The sequence below is a fragment of the Pseudophryne corroboree genome, chromosome 7, assembly GCF_028390025.1.
Source record: "Pseudophryne corroboree isolate aPseCor3 chromosome 7, aPseCor3.hap2, whole genome shotgun sequence".
Classification (NCBI taxonomy): Eukaryota; Metazoa; Chordata; class Amphibia; order Anura; family Myobatrachidae; genus Pseudophryne; species Pseudophryne corroboree.
Genome location: NC_086450.1, coordinates 56,730,084 through 56,751,123, shown reverse-complemented (window position 1 = coordinate 56,751,123; position 21,040 = coordinate 56,730,084). Strand labels below are relative to the sequence as shown.

General features: G+C 46.3%; 1 protein-coding gene across 1 annotated transcript in view; it reads left to right on the top strand.

The window, feature by feature from the left end:
- Window positions 1–2,795, top strand: part of LOC134944000 (uncharacterized) — a 158,382-nt gene extending 155,587 nt beyond the window's left edge. Inside the window, exons 6-7 of the mRNA XM_063932545.1 lie at window positions 1,795–1,846; window positions 2,682–2,795. Coding sequence (XP_063788615.1) covers window positions 1,795–1,846; window positions 2,682–2,795 — 166 coding nt within the window. The remainder of the gene's footprint in view (window positions 1–1,794; window positions 1,847–2,681) is intronic.
- Window positions 2,796–21,040: the final 18,245 nt, after the last annotated feature.

Sequence of the window (21,040 nt, the reverse complement as noted above, 5' to 3'; positions counted from 1 at the left end):
TCTCAGTAATATGTAAAATGTCCCAAATGGCTTCAATCATTAGTTGCACCCCTTTAGCAAGGGATGCATCCCCCCCCCCCCCCCCTTGCATATCCCCATCACCGTTGCCTGTATCAGAGTCTGTATCAGTGTCAGCTTGCATTATCTGGGCAAGTGTACATTTTTGCGGGTGTGTAGGTGGGGTTTTAGACGAAAAGCAGTGGGGGCTGAGTATGTCAAACCCTCCATAGATTTTTTCAAAACTGCGTTTCTTTCTCAGTATGTGACATCCTTGTTGAAATCTGGGATATTGTTCCCCTTAAAGAATCCACCCATGGGGGTTCTGATTCAGAAGGCTGGGAAAGTACATTGCAGTCCTGAGTACATGGAATAGACTCCTCAGGAGAAGATAAACACTCTGCAGCACAGGACACAGAGTCCTTAGACATGGCAATGTGGGATATGCACACTTACACACACACCCACAGGAAATTGTCAGACACAGTTTCCCCCCGAGCCTTCAGAGAGTCACAGAGTATAAGGAGCCAGCCACACCGCGCCGCTGTAGCCTGATATTATGATAAAAGCCCAGCGCTAACCAGCTAACCTTAATAGGCTAGTTGGTATTATTATCACACTACCCCCCTGTCTATAACACCCTGGTACCGCAGAGGTATGCTGGAGTTATGTGGAGGGCAGCGCTCCCCGTCAGCATCTCTTCCTATGTATCTGCAGGGAGAAAACGGCGCTTGTGAGTGCTGGATCCGCTCTGAGTGGAATCCCCAACCCCTGTAATGGCGTGCGGCTTCCCGCACTTATTCTTTATACTGGCCTGAGGAATTTGGTGTTAACAGCTGGATTAGCCCTGTTAATGATGTGACCAGTGTAGGGTTAACGCGCTGGCTCAGAACGCCCCTCCAGCGTCTACCTATGTAATGTTGCTGAGCCTTCCAGGAGCACAGCCTGTCAGAGCTGCGCTCCAACCCTTGTGCCGCCATATTCGCCAGCGACCTGCTAACCAGGACACTGGTGCTATACTCACCACTCTTCTATCTTCTGGCTCTGTTAGAGGGTGGCGGGCATGCTGCGGGAGTGAGCGGTCGCCTCGTGGGCTTGCGATCAGCACCCTCAGGAGCTCAGTGTCCTGTCAGCGGAGTAGAGAACCATTAACTTTAAGGAAGTTGTGTCCTACTCCCCCCCTAAGTCCCACGAAGTAGGGAGGCTTTTGCCAGCAGCCTTCCCGTAACCTAACTAACTAAAAAAAAAATAAAACTAAGAAAACTCCTACGAGCTCCCCTAGCTGTGACTGGCTCCTCCGGTCACATTTTCTAAACTGAGTCTTGTAGGAGGGGCATAGAGGGAGGAGCCAGCCCACACTATTAAACTCTTAAAGCGTCCATGGCTCTTTGTGGACCCGACTATAACTCATGTTACTAAATGGAACCCCAGCATCCTCTAGGACGTAAGAGAAAGGAGGGTACCAGTATAAAAGAGGAGCTGTACATAGAGGAAATGCTGTACTTTGAAACCTCAGGTTGAAAATAAATATCCTGTGATACTGATTTCTATAACATACACACAGGGGTATATTTACTAAAGTGCGGGTTTTTAGAACTTGAGATGTTGCCCATAGCAACCAATCATATTCTAGCTATTCTCTTTTAGAATGTGCTAGATAAATGATAAGTAGAATCTGATTGGTTGCTTTGAGTACCATTTCCAGTTCTAAAAACTCGCACTTTAGTAAATATACGCCACAGTATCTGACAACTGGAAGTGAGTTGTTATAAGAACACAGTTATCTTTCTCCTACAGGGTAGCTGACATCACAGGAGAACTGTCTGGTGATGAGATCCTGGAACTCCACGTAAAGTACTTCTGTGTCCTGGCATGCAAATCGTAACCTGCGCTGATTTCTGTCATTCTCATGTCATGTAGTACAAAAATAAATTATGATATGCTGCATAGTTTATTGGGTGTCTCTGATGTTTCTTTTCATTTGTATAACAAAGCATTTCTCCATATAAAACAAAGAAAAATATGATTTTGGTACCTACCGGTTAATCCTTTTCTCGTAGTCCGTAGAGGATGCTGGGGTCCACATTAGTACCATGGGGTATTGGCCCTCATTCCGAGTTGTTTGCAGCAGATCATCGCATCTCAAGCGGCGAAAATTTGCAGACTACGCATGCGCAAGAGCTGTAATGCGCGTGTGCAAAGACAGTCGTACGACGAGTGTGCAAAAATACAAACGCTTTTTCAGAACGCACAACTCTAACGATAAAGGGGTGTGATGGAGGCGGTGCAGAGGCTTGGCTTCGCTAGCTAACGAAATGGGCGTGAAAGTGGGCGGCTAGTGTGGGAGTATGCAAATGGCAGTAGGCGTGTTTTGTGCAGTAATGCGTAGCTGATGGTTGTAAGTACACAAAACATGTTCGCAAGTTGAACGCAGCATAGGAGTAAGTCTGCAGCTACTCAGACCTTGCGAACTCCTGCAACAAGTGTGTGTCAGGGCATATTTAGCTGTTAATTGGCAATCTAAGGCAACTGCTGAGCTGATAATTGCTAAGCACTGCAGTTACAAATGACTCTTACCAAGTTACCAGTAATTGCTTTTACACATACCAATTTACCATTTACCATGTACAAATCTGAAACACTTACAAGTATTTGACATGTGTTTTTCTGCTTAATTCATTTAGTTTGCTGTTAAAAGCATGAGTCTGTTTTTTTGTCCAAATATTGCCATTGATCAAGTGTGGATAAAGCAACTTGCAAACTACATCTGCTTAATACAAACATGCCATGTTTTCTAGATTTAAAACTTCCTTTGGACATACATAACAGCATGAGCCACATAATGCAGCCTACGCTTAATGATACTTACTAACACAGTGTTTCTCTAACGTCCTAGAGCAGACTTTTTCAACCAGTGTGCCGTGGCACACTACTGTGCGGCGACCAGTTGCAAGGTGTGCCGCAGAGCCAGATCAGCTTCCTGCACCTTCAGAGTGAACTGTTGGCCTGGGCTCTTCTTAGAGGATCAGTCATGCTCTGGCTGTGATCTATGCCAGGCATTGCCAACCACGGTCCTCAAGGCACACCAACAGTGAAGGTTTTAGTGATATCCAGGCTGCAGCACAGATGGTTGAATCAAAATAACTGAGCTACTAATTAAGTAATCTGTGCTGAAGCCTGGATATCACTAAAACCTGCACTGTTAGTGTGCCTTGAGGACCATGGTTGGGAGTGCCTGATCTATGCCTTGATGATGCGGCAGTGTGATATCATAGGTCAAGGCCGCAGCGTCTCACCACCCAGCCAGCCCACCCGCCTGTATACACATCTTCCAGTTCCCGCTTGCATCCACAGCTTTCCTTGCCCACCCACATCCACACCTGCCCAACCGCCCGCTGCTCAGTATTCGCAGCACTCCACTATGAACAATCCCCGCCACTGAGGGACAGGGAGGAGGTCAGCTAATCGGTAGGGGCTAATATTTGTTATGTTATTTCTCCTGTGGGGAGCAATAGGATTTATGGATTTTTAGGGGGGTAACAATCTGAATAATTCATGTGGAGAGCAATAGGATTTATGTGGGGAGAAATATGATTGATTTATGTGTGAGCAACATGATTTATGTGGGGAGCAATGCGATTTATGAAGGGAGCAACATGATTTATGTGGGGAGCAATGTGATTGTTTTTCCTGTGTAGGCCAATGTGTGGATTATTTTTTTACTGTGATGGCCAATGTGTGTTTTAATTTTTTTTCTTTGGGGAACTGATAGTGTGCCTTGGCAATTTTAAAACATTGTTTGGTGTCCTCAAGGTACACCAACAGTGCAGGTTTTAGTGATATCCATGCTGCAGCACAGATGGTTAAATAAAAATAACTGAGTTACTAATTAAGTCACCTGTGCTGAAGCCTGGATATCACTAAAACCTGCACTGTTAGTGTGCCTTGAGGACCGTGGTTGGGAATGCCTGCATTATAGGCACCACTAGCATAGTATATAAAGAAAAAGAGCTCTACCTCGCTGCCCACTTCAGGCTGTTGTGTATGTACCTGGGTTACACTTGGAGAGAGCAGTGGTATATGTGCCTGGGTTACTCCGGGAGAGAGCAGTAGTATGTGTGCCTGGATTACACCAGGTGCAGTAGTATATTGCCTGGGTAGAGAGCAGTAGTATATGTGCCTGGGTAGAGAGCAGTAGTATATGCGCCTGGGTTACACCAGGAGAGAACAGTAGTATATGTGCCTGGGTTACACCAGGAGAGAGCAGTAGTATATTTGCCTGGGTTACACCAGGAGAGAACAGTAGTATATGTGCCTGGGTTACACCGGGAGAGAGCAGTAGTATATGTGCCTGGGTTACACCGGGAGAGAACAGTAGTATCTGTGCCTGGGTCTCACCTGGAGGTAATTCTCTGGGGGCGGAGACTTTGCAGAAGGAGCTGGGTGTGCTGTGAGCAGGTTGTTTGGTGGTGATCTCCAGCTGCTGCTGCTGCAGGTGCAGTTTACAGGGGGTTTCCTTGCTGGCTTCCCCGGGCGGGATGGATCCCCCCGGGGGAGAAAGCTCCCTGTGTATGGACATTAATCAGAGCACTAAATTTGCTGCTATAGCTAACCCTGGAGCCACGGCAATATCGGCAGGTGACCAGCCAGAGGTGGAGGGGACCAGCTGTTCTAATGGTGCTCCAAGGCAATCGGAGCTGCAAGCAGACAACCCCAAACTGAATGAGGGTGCTCCCTCGAGTGAATCAACTCCAGGTAGAGCGGTGGCAGAAACTGCGTGCCCGACAATCAGTGAAGCGGGGGTGTCCCGACCATTAGATGCTGGGGAAAATGATCCAGTATCCTCAGGAGGGACTGAGGATGATGAGGAGACAGAGGAGACATACCAGCATTACAGTATAAAAGAACTGCAACGTGAAGCCCAGCGAATTAACCAAAGAATAGCCCAGAAAAAAAAGAAGCGAAACAAGTGTTACAAATGGGAGAGGCCAGTTTTGAGAGAAGAGATCCTGTCACTGGCTTCCGCCCTGGAAAGGGTTAAAGCACGGCTAGTGGTACTGCGGCTGGAAGAGAGGAACAAAGTTAAAGCTGAAAGTGAAAGCACTGCATCTGCTATATCCAGTGATCAGCTGCCGGAGGGGGCTGCAGTGATGGAAGCCCAGGAGCCTGAGGTCTGCCAGTCGGTCAGAGGTGATTCTGTTGCAGAGTTTGGGGTTGGGGAGGCGTCTCCCCATTATCCGGCTGTGCTGCAGGCTGTGGAGGGTGTGCAGTGTGCTGCAGGGGCAATGGTGGCTGATACTGTACCTGTTGCACTGACAGCCAATCTGCATAAACCTGTCCCACATGTAGAAACAGCTGTGAGATGTGAAGAAGACGAATTGTCAGATTTCCAATTGAGGATGCAAATAGTCAAAGCTGAACTCCTGCTGAAGGCCAAAGCAGAGAACAAAGATAAAGGTACTGTTGCTGGGCCTTCTGCCAGTGCTGCAGGGGTTAATACAAGTTCTGCAGCAGGTGGGGGGAGGGGAGGAGGAGTGTGTGTTCTCTCCTGTGCAGCAGGAACTGAGACAGCAGTGTGTCTGCCCCAGCAAGATACTGTGCAAGGAATGTCGATTTTGGATAAAAGCACATTATCGGTAGGCCAGCAAGAAGTGATTAATATTGTGTATGGTCAGATGGGTGCTCCTAGCAGAGCAAAGGTGGCTGCTGAACTGCTAAATAAGGAAAGAGAAAGAAGGGAAAATGTGACTGTTTCTGGTGAAAGTAGAAATGTGCAACAATGTACAGAAAATGCTGCATCTGATGTGAACAGACAGCCCGTCCCAGGGGTTATGTCTTATGCCACTATGGTACATATACCCAGTACAAGTTCCTGTATGCCCCAAATGAATGTAGGGCCAGGGCAAGTAGGGAAGAGAAGGAACTTGATTCAGTTTAAGTGGGTTGGTGTAGGCGAGACACCGACTAAAGAAAGTTTTTTACAGATGATTTTCGGTTTAGGTTTCCATGCCTCAGATCTGTACGCCTGCATTCACCCAGTTAAAACGCCAGATTTTGATTTAAGCTTTATTTCCTATCAGGGACTTCAGGCTTTCTGGGTGAAGTGGCAGGCGTGCAGATCTTCAAAACCATATGATGCATTTAAAGCTGTCCTAGTAACCAAACAGGATAAAGTGAAGGTAACAATCCTTGTCAGAAACGAATCTATCCCACCACAAGATATTCTGTATTGGCTTTCTAGGTTTTGTGATGTGCAGTCTGACTTGATTAAAGTTGGTTTTACCATGGGAGTATGGGGCGGTGCATGGGCTGCCATGGTGAAACTAAGAAACACTGATAGAGGTTTCCTCCACATTCCTTCCGCTGCATACATAGGAAGGGATCGTGTGCAGTGTTTTTATCAAGGACAACCAAGAACTTGTTTCAGGTGCGGTGATTTTAGACACCTAAGTAGTGATTGCAGTGTGATCAAATGTACCCTATGTGGGAAGGTGGGTCATATCTCCAAAGATTGTAATAAAGTTACCTGCAATTTATGTGGGGAAGAAGGTCACCCTTATAGTCGATGTCCATGGGACAACCATAATCTGGGAGAACAAGATCCGAGAGATGAGCCATCCAAAGGGAGAAAGGAAGTGCAGAAGGAAGGTGGCCAGGAGAAAGATAATCAGATAAAGGTTCAGAGGGTGGAAAGTCATAAGGAAGCCTGTGAGGTGATGGTAACAGAAGGTTCAGTGGGTAGAGAAGTTCCTTTTCAGGAGGTAAGAAGAGGCAATAAAAACAAAAGGAAAGGAGAAGAAATAAAAGTAGTACTTAGCAATCGGTTTGATGCTTTTACTACAGATGAGGAGGAGGTTGGTGAAGTTGTAAGAAATGGTGGTGACCTCTCTTTTGTGCCCAGGGTCAACAGAAGAAAAACAAGAAAAGTGACAAAAAGTTTAATTGAAGTGGAAGTCCCAGGGAAAAAGAGTAAAGAAAAGATTAAAAGAAAGTTGAGCGAAGAGGGGGATACAGAGGAGGACAGACAGGAAAGCCTAGAATGGGACCCAGTAGGGACAGATTTGGTAGAGGAGGAAGTGGAGGCCATAGTGGTGGAAGAAACCCAAAATTTGGAGGAGGAGGTTGTATCCTCAGGGTCTGTGGTTGGCCCAAGTAGCACATTAGAAAGTAGTAAAGTGGGTGACCAATGCCAGGTAATTAGATTTGCCCGTAAGCCACCTGATCCGGAGCCTCCTCTAGAGGATGGTTCTAGACAGGATGGGGAGGACGGTGATGGAATGACTTCAGTCATTGAGGAGGGTGATAATATCTCTGTGGAGGTAGAATATCAAGAGTGTGGATCCTCTATGGAGGTTTCAAAGTGTGTTAAGTAAAAGTGAGCAAGGTTCTGCCTCTATAACCAAAGAAACATGGATCCCCAACCCATACGATGCGCCACTATTAATGTGGCTTCCGTAGTTTCCGAACGAGCTCGTTTTATGGCCTTTGATTTTTTCAATACGATTGAGATTGATTTTTTGTTTTTGCAAGAGACCAGAATTAGTAAGTTGGACACTCTACACAAGGCGAAGCGAGAGTGGAGGCGTGGGCCTTCTTACTGGTCTCTTGCGGCCGAGCCGTACGGTGGGGTGGCAGTGCTTTTTACTGGTATGGTAACTGTGCACAAGGTTATAGAATTACAGGCAGGTAGGTGTATGATTTTAGATATCAACCTGAGGGGACATGACCTGAGACTCATTAACATCTATGGATCACAGTCATCATGGGACAGGAAATGTCTCTTCAGGGAGATAAAACCGTTCCTTTTTTCGGCCCAGCAGATTGTCTTTGGAGGTGACTTTAACACCGTCATTAGGCCAAAAGACAGGGGAGGTTCAAGGACAACCCTGGGTCCTGATTCAAATTTTTTAGTTAGCATGGTTAGACAGGCAGGTCTGGTGGATGTGCATGTTCGCCATTTCCCAGACCTCACGGGTTACACCTATTTTAGTGGTAGTCGCAGGTCTAGGATAGATAGGTTTTTTGTTAAGGGAACCTCAAAAACTTTGCCTCCAGAGGTAAAGCTAGTAGAGTTCTCTGATCACGCTTTTCTCTTTGTCACTTTAAATGCATCAAAGACCACTCAGAAAGGACGGGGCCTATGGCGCTTGAACTCTGAGCTTCTAAAGGAAGAAAGTGTTAGACAATCTTTTAGGGAATTCTTTCAATCCCAGGAAACACTTTTGGAGGCAGGTTGGAGTAGATCTGAGTGGTGGGAAGAGGTCAAAAAAGAATTCGGAGGTTCTTCCGTAGGCTTGTAGCTAAAAAGAACTTGATAACACAGAATATCTACCAGAGTCTGAGAAGGAAATTAGATTTCTTGATCTCTGAGCGTGGAGATAGTGGGGAAATCTCCCGAGTGAAGGCTCAGATGAGGGAATATCAGTATAACCGACTGGATTCTTTGGTTCTGGAGAGGGATTTTGGAAAATACCACTCGCCTGATCCCTACCAGAGCTGTGGAAAATCAGTTGAGGTGAAGGAGGTGAGGGGTCTTTATGATAGACAGGGTGTCCTTTGTGAGGATAAGCAAGGTATCTTGAATGTTATTAGATCCTATTACTCCGATCTTTTGTCTGAGCAGCCACTTATCAGTGAAAGGATGGAAACATTTCTAAGTGAGACACCTGGACTTTGCAATCCAGATGCCTCTGTTGAAACCTTGGGTAGTGATGTGACAGCAGAGGAAGTTAAGAAGGTGATTGGTCAGTTAAATTTAAAGAAATCTCCAGGCCCAGATGGCTTAACATCTGAGTTTTATAAAGTTTTTGCAGATCTCTTGATTCCTCGCCTTGTAGAAGTTTTTAATGAGTGCCTGGGTGAGGGAACCCTCCCTCCTTCTATGAGGTTATCTGCTCTCATATTATTATCTAAGGGTAAGGATCCATCCCATATTGAGAACTGGCGCCCCATCACCCTTCTCAATACGGACAGGAAGATTTTGGCAAAAATTATTTTTAATAGGTTGTCAGAATTTTCTGAACAACTGCTTTCTCCGTCTCAGCACTGTACTGTGAAGGGCCGAAGCACCTTTAGTGCTGTCCTTGGCATCCGGGAGGCCATAGAGCGATGCCGTGCTGAGAAATGCGGAAAGTACTTGCTGGCATTGGATCAGTCTAAGGCTTTTGACCGAGTGAACCATAAGTACCTTTGGGCCTTGCTTGAAAGGTATGGATTTCCAGTTCGGGTGGTGAATTGGCTAAAAACAATATACAGTCAGGCCGGACTTCCGGTTCCGGCATGGCGGAGTAAGCAGCAGCTCCTGTGCGCTCCTCCGCCGCTACCAGCTCCATAGCCCACAACAAGAGAATAGAGACTCTCAGCTCCGGTGCTCGGCACTAGAAAGCTCCCGCTGTCCGCTCTCCCCCTCCCGGCACGTTACCTGACCGCACTGTGTGTACTCACGCAGCGCGTGGAGAGACGGACCTGTACGGCGGCTGACAGCGGTGCTCTAAGGCTCCGGCGGCTGTGGACAGAGCGGTTAGGGCGGTTAGGGCGGGAAGCGGTGCTCACCCCCCCCCCCGCAACACGCAGTCACCGGAGAAGCTTGGTGGTGTCTCACTTCTCGGCCTGACAGGGTCTTAAAGATATAGGCCTAGACACCATTTTAAACTTTATATATTATTAAGGCACAGCATGGAAAAGTTCCTGGGCCCCCCAGCTTCATCCAAGATCCCACCTCCAGCACTGCCCCCCAGGCAGGAAAAACGGCGTGCTGACCAGACCCCTCCAGCCAGCTCAGATTCCAGCCCAATGAAGCCTGCAGCTAAGAAAGCAATCAAGGAAATCCCTGACGCTTCACAATCACAGGTACATGATAAGACTTCCTCACCTAATGCTCCTTTAACTTATAACGACATGGTTGCTGCCATTCAAGATACAATGGCCCCTCTGCTGCATAAAGCGGTTGGGGATATTACTTTGCAGTTACAACATTTATCAAGCAGAGTTTCTGACACAGAGATTAACTTGGGGGTCACTATGGATGAGGTTGCAAACTTAAAATCCACTGTGGAGCACTTGGAAAAGGATAACAAACATCTTCTTGATAAAATGGATAATATAGAAAACCGCACGCGCAGGTGCAATTTGCGTATAATTGGCCTGCCCGAATCTTTTAAAGGCCCAGGTTTGGAGCAATTTGTTCGAACTGCCCTACCAAAAATGCTTAACGTTGAGGCCGAATGTGCTGACATGGTGATCGAACGTGTGCACAGAATGGGAGATCAGTCTCGCACAAACGCTAACAGACCACGCGTGGTAATTTTCAAGACCCTGAATTTCCTTCACAAGGACGCCATATGGAAGGCCTCTCGTAAAATAGATCTCCGCTGGGAGGGTGCCCCTCTAAGGATTTTTCAAGATTTCTCGGCTGAACTTTCTCGCCTCCGCAAAGCTTTCAATCCTGTTTGCACCTTCCTGGTCAAGAATAAGAGAAAATTTGCTATGTTATACCCAGCTCGACTCAGGATTTTCCAGGGATCCACCTTTGCTGACTTTAACACTCCCGGTGATGCTGAAGCTTATCTTAAAGAAGAAGCGGAATCGCAGACGCAGGATATTTCTGATGACCCACCTGGGTGATTTTTTTTTTTTTTTTCTTAATGTCTCTTTTCAGGTTTCAGGCACAGCACCCAAGGTGCAGATTTTGTGGCTAAAGTAAAGTTTTGACACTGCATACAGTTTTGTAGTATTTCTAGGTATTTTGATATTCTCTTAGTGAGCTTAACAAATTATTATATTAATGTTATCGTATTCTGTGGTTGCTGGTGGTGGCGGAGAAGCCCCCGCCACCCTTTTGAATTTTTCTTTATGGTTACAATCACATTCTGTTATTGTACCACCCGAAGTCAGTTTATTACCAATCCTAATGTTTATGTAATGTTTATTTCATTACTTCTGCACTTGCTGTTCAATTTTCTTTCTTTTACACTCTTTTGGTATGTATCCCCTGTCAGAGTCTTCTTTCCTCATGTGTCCCCCCCCCTCCCCCCCTTCTATTTTCTTCCACCTTCTATAAGGATGAGATATAATGACGTGATGTACACTTGCCAGATGTTCTATTTTTCTTTCTTGAGGTATGGCTTCGGTTAAACTATGTACACTTAACGTAGGAGGCATAAACACTCCTGCTAAGAGACGAAAGATTTTATCCTATTTGAATAAAAATCATATTGATATTGCATGCTTACAGGAGACGCACCTGGTCCTCAGGGAAACAAAAAAGCTACAGATGTTGAATTGGTCCTTATTGGGTGCAGCATCGTTTAATTCTAAGTCTTGCGGTGTGGTGATTCTAGCGAGACGCTCTCTCCCCATTGAAGTATTGTCGGTAGACGCCGATCCAGAGGGAAGATATGTGATTGTGCATTGTAAAATAGGTACCTCTTGCTATCATTTATGTTCCGTTTATGCCCCTAATACTTATAAAAAAATTTTTTTCTCCTCACTCATGACTAAACTGTACTCCTATGAGCCCTCCTCCTTAGTTTTATGTGGCGATCTAAACTTAGTCTCCTCACTATTTCTAGACAAATCACATTATTCAAGTCGGTCTCGACCCCTCCCTAAATTGGGTGTACCATGGCTTGCCAAGTCACTTAATCTGGTAGATACATGGAGAGCCTTAAATCCTACAGAAAAAGAGTTTACATGCCTCTCAATGGTGCATAACTCTTGGTCCCGTATAGACTACATACTAGTTGCTTCCCTATTATTCCCTAATATTCGCCAGGCCACCATTGAACCGATTTCTATCTCAGATCATGGAATGGTTTGGATTGAAATGACCTATTCAGCGGAAAAATCCTCTCCCTCTTTATGGAAATTCCCTTCGCATCTAACTAAATCTGATAATTTTAAAAACAAATGCGAAGATATCTGGGAGAATTTTCGACTGGATAATTCAATACATGAATTGGAAAACCCCTCCCTTTTTTGGCAAACCGCCAAAACAGTTCTGAGAGGCGAAGTGATTTCCTATAATTTATACCTTAGGAAATCACTTAATCAGACATATCTAGAAGCCCAAAATATCTTATCAATGGCCTATCAGTCTTTTAAACTGCAGCCCTCACTGGAAACCAGAACAGCTTATAACTTGGCAAAAACTACGTTTAATGATATTTTACACATAGCGGGGGAAAAATACCAGTTTAACGTCAGTTACAAGTTTCATCGCTTTGGTAACAAGGCAGGTAAACTCCTTACTTCATTATTACAGGGATCTAGGAAACCAATGGTGGTCCATCCATTATTGAAGCCAGATGGTTCCCGGTCCTCCTCCAATGCGCAGACTGCGACCATATTGCGTGAATACTACATGTCCTTATACTCGTCTCCTGGCCCGGTAAATGTCCCCACCCCTCAAGATATATACTCACCCCACTTTTGGGATAATTTGCCCTTACCTCAAGTGCCGGCTGAACTGATTTCTTCCTTAACCTCTCCCATTACTCTTTCTGAAATCTTGACAACTATAAATAGGCTTAAACCTTGCAAAGCGCCAGGACCGGATGGATACACAAATGAATTTTATAAGCTAATGTCCCATAAGATTGGTCCAACCTTACAGGCGGTCTTTAACAAAATTTTATCTGAAGGGATTCTTCCTGATAGATTCACAGATGCAGTGATCAAAGTGTTACCCAAAACAGGCAGAGACCCCTCCCTACCAGGCTCCTATAGACCTATTTCACTACTGAATGTGGATTTTAAGATTTTTACTTCCATCCTCGCGCAGAGACTAAAACCAGTCCTGCCGCTACTTATCCATAAAGACCAAACAGGTTTCATATCTGGTCAACATTCAGTAGTGAATCTCAGGAGGGTTCTCACGGTCATCCAACATGCCAATTCTTCTTCTACCTCATCCCCAGCATTTATCTTATCAATAGATGCAGAAAAGGCCTTTGACCTTTTATTATGGCCCTATCTTTTTAAAATACTACATAGATTTGGCTTTCCGGAATCTTTCATTTCCATTATTCGCACACTATACTCTTCACCCTCTTCTTACATTTCATGCAACGGTCTTCTCTCGGCTCCCTTCACTTTGCAAAGGGGGACAAGACAAGGCTGCCCCCTTTCTCCACTCCTTTTTGACCTATCAATTGAGCCTCTCGCTATAGCTGTCCGTAACTCACCACATATTTCTGGTATCACCATTGGGTCGCAGGTCCTGAAAATAGCATTATTTGCTGACGACACACTTTTGTTTTTAACAAATCCAGAAAGATCATTACCGTCCTTAATACAAATGATTCAATCCTTTGGAAAAATTGCAGGTTACAGAATTAATGTTAATAAGTCGGAACTTTTGCCCTTGGGCAATTTACCGCCTTCGCTATTATCCCATCCTGACATTCCACCTTTTAAAATAACCCACTCCCATTTCAAATACTTAGGTATTAATATCTGCTCTGATCTCCGCAATCTGTATAAAATTAACTACTCTCCTCTTATAGAGAATCTGGCCCTTAAATTGGACTCCTGGACAGACCTACCATTATCTCTTTTAGGGAGGTTAGAGGTGATTAAATGTATTATTTTCCCCAAGATATTTTACATTTTGCAAATGCTCCCTATCTCACTGACACGTCCTGATATTCTTAGACTTGAAGCACTTTTTTCTAAGTTTCTGTGGCAAGGCAAAAGACCACGCATAGCCAGACAGAAACTAAAATTTCCTAAAGCGAAAGGAGGCTTTGCTGCTCCTGATATCCAGGCATACTCTTTAGCTGTTCAGTTCCGTTATATTATCGACTGGCTCCATGCATCTTCCCATTATGTTGACTACGACCTCGACTTAGCAATATTTTCTCCATTCGCACCTAGTGCACTATTACACTCGCATTACACCCAGATACCCTCCCAATTAAAGAACCATATATTATTTAAAGACACTTTCCACGCTTGGTTAATCATTAATAAACAATGTCACCGAGATCCTCATTTCTCCAAATATATTCCGTTATGGGGTAACCCAGCATTTCCACCCTCAATGCACAATGCCATGTACTCCCTCTGGAAGGAAAAGGGCCTCGATTCCTTTCATAAGGTGTTTGATCCAGGAGGAGTCTTTTACTCCTTCTCTGACCTTTGCCAGAAATTTGATTTGTCTCCACGCCACATGTTTATGTATTTCCAGGTGCGACACTTCGTACTCTCATATGATACATTGTCACACGCAACAGGTTCCCCTGAGGACTACCCTGCGTCTCAAGATATTGATGCTCTCCTGCACTCTTCCCAAAGGCGACCATTTAAAGTAAAATACATTTATTCCATATTGATGTCCTGCCAACCCACAGTACAATGGGATAATTTGTTATTAAAATGGAAGGATGACATCCCTGCTTTAGTCAGTGTTTCTGATATTACACAACCCTGTAAAAGATCACTGAGATTTTTGTCATCGGCTTACTTCCAAGAGGTGCACCTCAGATTTTTGCATAGAGCATACATTTCACCTACACAACGCTCTCATATGTTACCCACCGAATCTGGTGAATGCCTAAAATGTGGAAAGACCAATGCATCCTTTGTACATTGTGTATGGGAATGCAGAAAAATCAGGAAATTCTGGTGTAAACTTATTGCTTATATCAATAACATATTTTCTTTAAACGTACCACCAGATCAATTAGCTTGCCTTATCTTAAATTTTACAAATTGGCAGACCACGCCGAGAAATTTTGCTCTTCTCAGCGTGATCCTCACACTTGGGAAGAAATGTATATTGATTAAATGGGTGAAACGCTCCGCCCCCTCCCTTGCGGAAGTTAAGCAGAAACTACTGCAATTGTTGTACTACGATAGGAAAACAGTTTTAACCTCACCTTTCTTTAGCACGCAGAAGTTTTGCCGTAAATGGAGCCCATTTATCGACACGCTGCCCACGCATACCAAGCATCATATTCTGAAAACTTTGGACTGCTCTATGCTGTCTTATGAATCATTTATAGAATAAAAGACTGAGTAATTACATAGGTCACACACCCATACCGGGTGCTAAGTTATTTCTCTATATCTGGCGCTCTTATATTGTGAAAATGAGTGCTATGGGCATGCCCTAACACTCACCCTTATCCTGTCATATATCCCCTCCCTTTCTCACTGCTGCCCTTTCGTGTCCCCCCCTTCTACCCCCCCCCCCCCCCCTTCATGTACAGTACCTCTTCCATCTTCTTTAAATTTTTTGCTTTATGTTTTTGTATTTTGACTTCTTCCTTTCTTATTTCACGAATTTCCTTATGTGGCAGTACTGTTAATTATGCTGACCAAAGGCGATTTCTCGTCTTTTGGCAACCTAAGTTATATATTGATAAATGCCGGAGTACCTGATACTCTTTGTGATGAAGATATCCTCTTAAAATATTCATGCTTCTTAAATTGTACACTAGCATATCTCTGTATAGATGCCTATTACACAGTATTGCCATGTTATATATACGTTTACTCATATGTACATGTTTAAAACAGAAAACCCTCAATAAATATATTTAAAAAAAAAAAAAAATATACAGTCAGGCCGAAAGCTTGCCACTTGTCAATGGTTGGGTGGGTCCTACTTTTGAAGTGAGCTCTGGGGTCCGTCAGGGTTGCCCCCTGAGCCCCCTCCTGTATGTATTCGCGATTGATCCCTTCATCAGAAGGGTAGAGAACGGTGCAGTGGGAGGGGTGCAGCTGGGCTTGGAGCTGCCTTTGAAGGTAGTGGCCTACGCAGATGATGTCACGGTGGTTTTGTCATCAGTGGCGGAGGCACGTGATATGAAAGATCTCATCTGTGAGTATTCTGAGGCCTCGTGCTCTAGAATAAATCGTGAGAAGTGTGAAGCTTTCTGGATGGGGGAGGAAGGTGAGGAATTTTGCCTTCCGGATGGCCTCCCCCGGGCCAGTCCACAGATAAAGATTCTAGGCATTTGTTTCGATCATGGTGATTATGCCACTCTAAATTGGGAGAATGTTCTGGAAATTGCTGCCAAGAAAGTAGAGAGCTGGAAGAGATGGAAATTCTCTTTCAGGGAAAAGGTTGATTTGTGCAAAACTTACCTGATCCCAATTTTTTTATATGTCAGCTATGTGTGTTTTTTGCTTCAGTCTTTATGGACCAGACTGAATTCTCTGTTCTTCCTCTTATTTTGGGGAAACAGGATGAATTTAATCAAGAGAGGTATCACTTACAAATCGAGGAAAGATGGAGGGTTGGGTATGGTCAATCCTGTTGTCTTTTTTGTAACCATTTTTCTAAAATATAACCTTGGGAGTTTTTTGTTAGAGACTCCCCCTCGATGGGTAAATGGATTTAGTGTTTGGGTGTCTCCTTTCCTTAGACTTTGGTTAGAAGGAGGCCAAGTGAAGAGCCCTCAAATTCGGAGTGGGTATCTTCCGATCTACGTTATCCAGTGCTTGAAAGTGACAAAGCGTTGGGGACTGGAAGTGGGGGAAGTCAAAGACCTGTCCAGGAAGGAGTTGGGGGAGAGGATTTTGCGAACCCACTTTCACGTTCCGCTGTCACTAAAAGATTGCCCGAGCGATGTCGCTTCGGCAGGGTTGGCTCTGATTAATTCGGAGAGAATACCGCTGAAGTTCAGAGATATTGCTTGGCTTTCTTTCCATGGGAAGCTTTATGTAAAGGGGAACATGATGTGGAGAAATGCCAATGATCGTGATTGTCCACGGGAGGAATGTCTAGGGGAGGTGGAGACAATGGACCATTTCCTGATCAAGTGCCCCTTTAACATAAAAGTTTATAAGAGGGTTTCAAGAGCTTTACGTATCCCGTGCCTTTCGGGGCTTAGTTACCCTGAGTGGGCTTATGGTGCATTTAAAGGATATGGTAGATTTAATTTGACCACCATTTTTTTTGTCAGTTTAGTAGTTAGATATCACACTTGGAGTGCACGGTGTCTAGTTTCCCTGAGAAAGAAAATCCTGTCCTGTGAAGAGGTGGTGGAGTCAATTCTGAACGAGGTTGGTAAGATGATGGTTCTAGATAAGCAGAGGATGGATGCTGTCAGGTGGTCTCGCTGGTGGGGTCACCTGAAACCCCCTTGAGTGGGTGGCAGAAATCCTTTTCAAGTCTAGCTGGAAACCTTTCTTTTCTTTTCACACCCTGTAGATTTTGGTAAAATGGTTTTTGTGGAATAGGTTTTGCATAGATCTAAAAAGCTTTGCTCAGTTTTACTTTACATAATATGTAAATATTGGGAAGATACTATAGATAAGGATGATAGCTGTGTATATTTCTTTTCTGTTTGAGCTACAATATAGATTTAATTTCATGTATGTTGCATATCATGCATAATTTATGTTTCGTATTCTCATGAAGATATTTATTTATTTATTTATTTATGTATTATATTGTATATAATGTATATATATATATGTTGCAAGTTTTAATAAACAAAACATTGCCTGGGTTACAGCAGGAGAGAGCAGTAGTATATGTGCCTGGGTTACACCGGGAGAGAGCAGTAGTATATGTGCCTGGGTTACACTGAGAGAGAACAGTAGTATATGTGCCTGGGTTACACCGGGAGAGAACAGTAGTATATGCGCCTGGAATACACCAGGAGAGAGCAGTAGTATGTGTGCTTGGGTTACACTTGGAGAGAACAGTAGTATATGTGCCTGGGTTACACCTGGAGAGAACAGTAGTATATGTGCCTGGGTTACACCTGGAGAGAACAGTAGTATATGTGCCTGGGTTACACCAGGAGAGAGCAGTAGTATATGTGCCTGAATTACACCGGGAGAGAACAGTAGTATATGTTCCTGGGTTACACCAGGAGAGAGTAGTAGTATATGTGCCTGGGTTACACCAGGAGAGAGCAGTAGTATATGTGCCTGGGTTACACCAGGAGAGAGCAGTAATATATGTGCCTGGATTACACCGGGAGAGAACAGTAGTATATGTGCCTGGGTTACACCAGGAGAGAGCAGTAGTATATGTGCCTGGGTTACACCAGGAGAGAGCAGTAGTATATGTGCCTGGGTTACACCAGGAAAGAGCAGTAGTATGTGCGCCTGGGTTACACCAGGAGAGAGCAGTAGTATATGTGCCTGGGTTACACCAGGAGAGAGCAGTAGTATATGTGCCTGGATTACACCGGGAGAGAACAGTAGTATAAGCACCTGGGTTACACCTGTAGAGAACAGTAGATACAAATAATGACTGCAGTAGAGTGCCAGATACACAGGTGCCCCCAGTAGTGCAGTGCCAGATACACAGGTGCCCCCAGCAGTGCCAGATACACGGATGCCCCCAGTTGTGCAGTGCCAGATACAGGGATGCCACCAGCAATAACAGATACAGGGATGCCCCCAGTTGTGCAGTGCCAGATACAGGGATGCCACCAGCAATAACAGATACAGGGATGCCACCAGCAGTGTCAGATACACGGATGCCCCCAGCAGTGCCAGATACACGGATGCCCCCAGCAGTGCCAGTTACATGGATGCCCCCAGCAGTGCCAGATACAGGGATGCCCCCAGCAGTGCAAGATTCTGGTGCCCCCAGTAGTGCAGTGCCAGATACACAGGTTCCCCCAGCAGTGCCAGATACACGGATGCCCCCAGTTGTGCAGTGCCAGATACAGGGATGCCACCAGCAATAACAGATACAGGGATGCCCCCAGTTGTGCAGTGCCAGATACAGGGATGCCACCAGCAATAACAGATACAGGGATGCCACCAGCAGTGCCAGATACACGGATGCCCCCAGCAGTGCCAGATACACGGATGCCCCCAGCAGTGCCAGTTACATGGATGCCCCCAGCAGTGCCAGATACAGGGATGCCCCCAGCAGTGCAAGATACAGGGATGCCCCCAGCAGTGCCAGATACAGGGATGCCCCCAGCAGTGCCAGATACACGGATGCCCCCAGCAGTGCCAGTTACACGGATGCCCCCAGCAGTGCCAGTTACACGGATGCCCCTGGCAGTGCAAGATACACGGATGCCCCCAGCAGTGCCTGATACACAGATAATGCCCCCACAGTGCTGCTTACCGCTCCTGTGTCTGAGGCCGCCGACTCTGCCTCATACAGTCACCGCCGCCGCCTGGGCTCTGCTGCCGGGGAGAAGAGCGCAGCACGCGCATCTCCTCCCCTCAGTCGGATTCTGCATATATTTATTTACATTGTAGGAACATTCTGCATATAAGTGTGTACATAACTGTCCACCACTGTGACTGGCTGTGGCTAGAGTTAGGGTTACCTCCTGACAGGGGTGTAGTATGTTTTGCCGGCAGTCGGGCTCCCGGTGCCCAGCATACCGGCGCCGGGATCCTGACACGGGGCAAGCACAAATGAGCCCCTTGTGAGCTCGCTGCGCTCGCCGCATTATGCGTGCCACGCTATTTATTCTCCATCCAGGTGGGTCATGGACCCCCAAGAGGGAGAATAGTTGTCGGTATGCCAGGGAATAGGGATTCCGGAGCCGGTATACTGAGCGCCGGGATTCCAACAGCCGGCATACTGAAGACCACCCTCTGACAGTGCCAGGACAGTAACAATGCCAATAGACAGAAGGCTTATGAAGCACACAGAGTGGGTACAGCAGGTTCCCCTACTAAAATGCAGCACACCTGTGACACACAGGAGACAGTAATGCCAGCGATGGGTACTTTGCACTCACCCTCCACTGGCACCTCGGGCCAGCCGTCCTCTCCCGACCTGCTGAAGCTGAAATGATGCACGCACCTCATGAAAACTTGGAGGCCACTCGGAGGGTATCAGTGCCACGAAGTTGAGGAGCAGGAGGAGGGGCAGGAACAACGTTCGCATATCACCAGCCTGAGGGGTACACACTGATTGTACCACCCTCTATTTACCTCCACACTGCATCTAGGTCTGCCCTGAATGCCCAGCTTAGGCAGACACCTGTGCCCCAGTTCTATGCCCAGCAGCAGCCAGGCAGGACTCCATATAGTAGGCACAGCAATGTACCAGCTATCCCAGTCCTGTATGCTGTCACATCTCTCTGTATTTAGTGAGTCTCCTGTCTGTCTGTCTGTCTGTCTGTCTGTCTGTCAGCTCCTACAGTATGTGTCCCGGACTGCAGAACAGGTCCCTCCCTCACTCCATGCATGCCTCCCCTCTCACTGCTCACTCTGCTCCTCCCTGCCCACCACCGCCGCCTGGGATCACCTGCTCCCCTGGCTGGGGAGGAGAGCGCAGCGCGGCTCTCCTCCCCTCCGTCTGACCCTGTGTCTCCACCGCCACCCGGGATAACCTGCGCTGTGCGCAGCACGCCTCTCCTCCCCTCCGCCCGACCCTGTGTCTCCGCCGCCGCCCGGGATAACCTGCGCTGTGCGCAGCGCACCTCTCCTCCATCAGACTCCTGTAAGCCCCGCCCTCACACTAAAGAGGGCGTGGCTAATGCTAGGCAGGGCCTACCGGTGGGTTCACCGGCTCCCCGGTGGCCCAGTCCGAGCCTGGCTCTGCTTCTTAGGCTACTGGACACCATTAGCTCCAGAGGGAGTCGGAACACAGGTTCGTCCTGGACGTTCGTCTCAGAGCCGTGCCGCCGTCCTCTTCACAGAGCCAGAAGAAAGAAGCCGGGTGAGTATGAGAAGAAAGAAGGCTTCAAAAGGCGTCAGAAGACTTTGAGAGCTTCACTGAGGTAACGCACAGCACTGCAGCTGTGCGCCATTGCTCCCATACACCTCACATACTCCGGTCACTGTAAGGGTATAGGGCGCAGGGGGGGCGCCCTGGGCAGCAATATAAACCTCTTGTTTGGCAAAAGAGAGCATATATACAGCTGGACACTGTATATATGCATGAGCCCCCGCCAATTTTACACTTTTAACGGGACTGAAGCCCGCCTCCGAGGGGGCGGGGCTTCTCCCTCAGCACTCACCAGCGCCATGTTTTTCTCCACAGCACCGCTGAGAGGAAGCTCCCCGGACTCTCCCCTGCTTATACCATGGTAGAAGAGAGGGTTTTAAAGAAGAGGGGGGCACATAATTCGGCGCAGATAATAATAACAGCGCTACG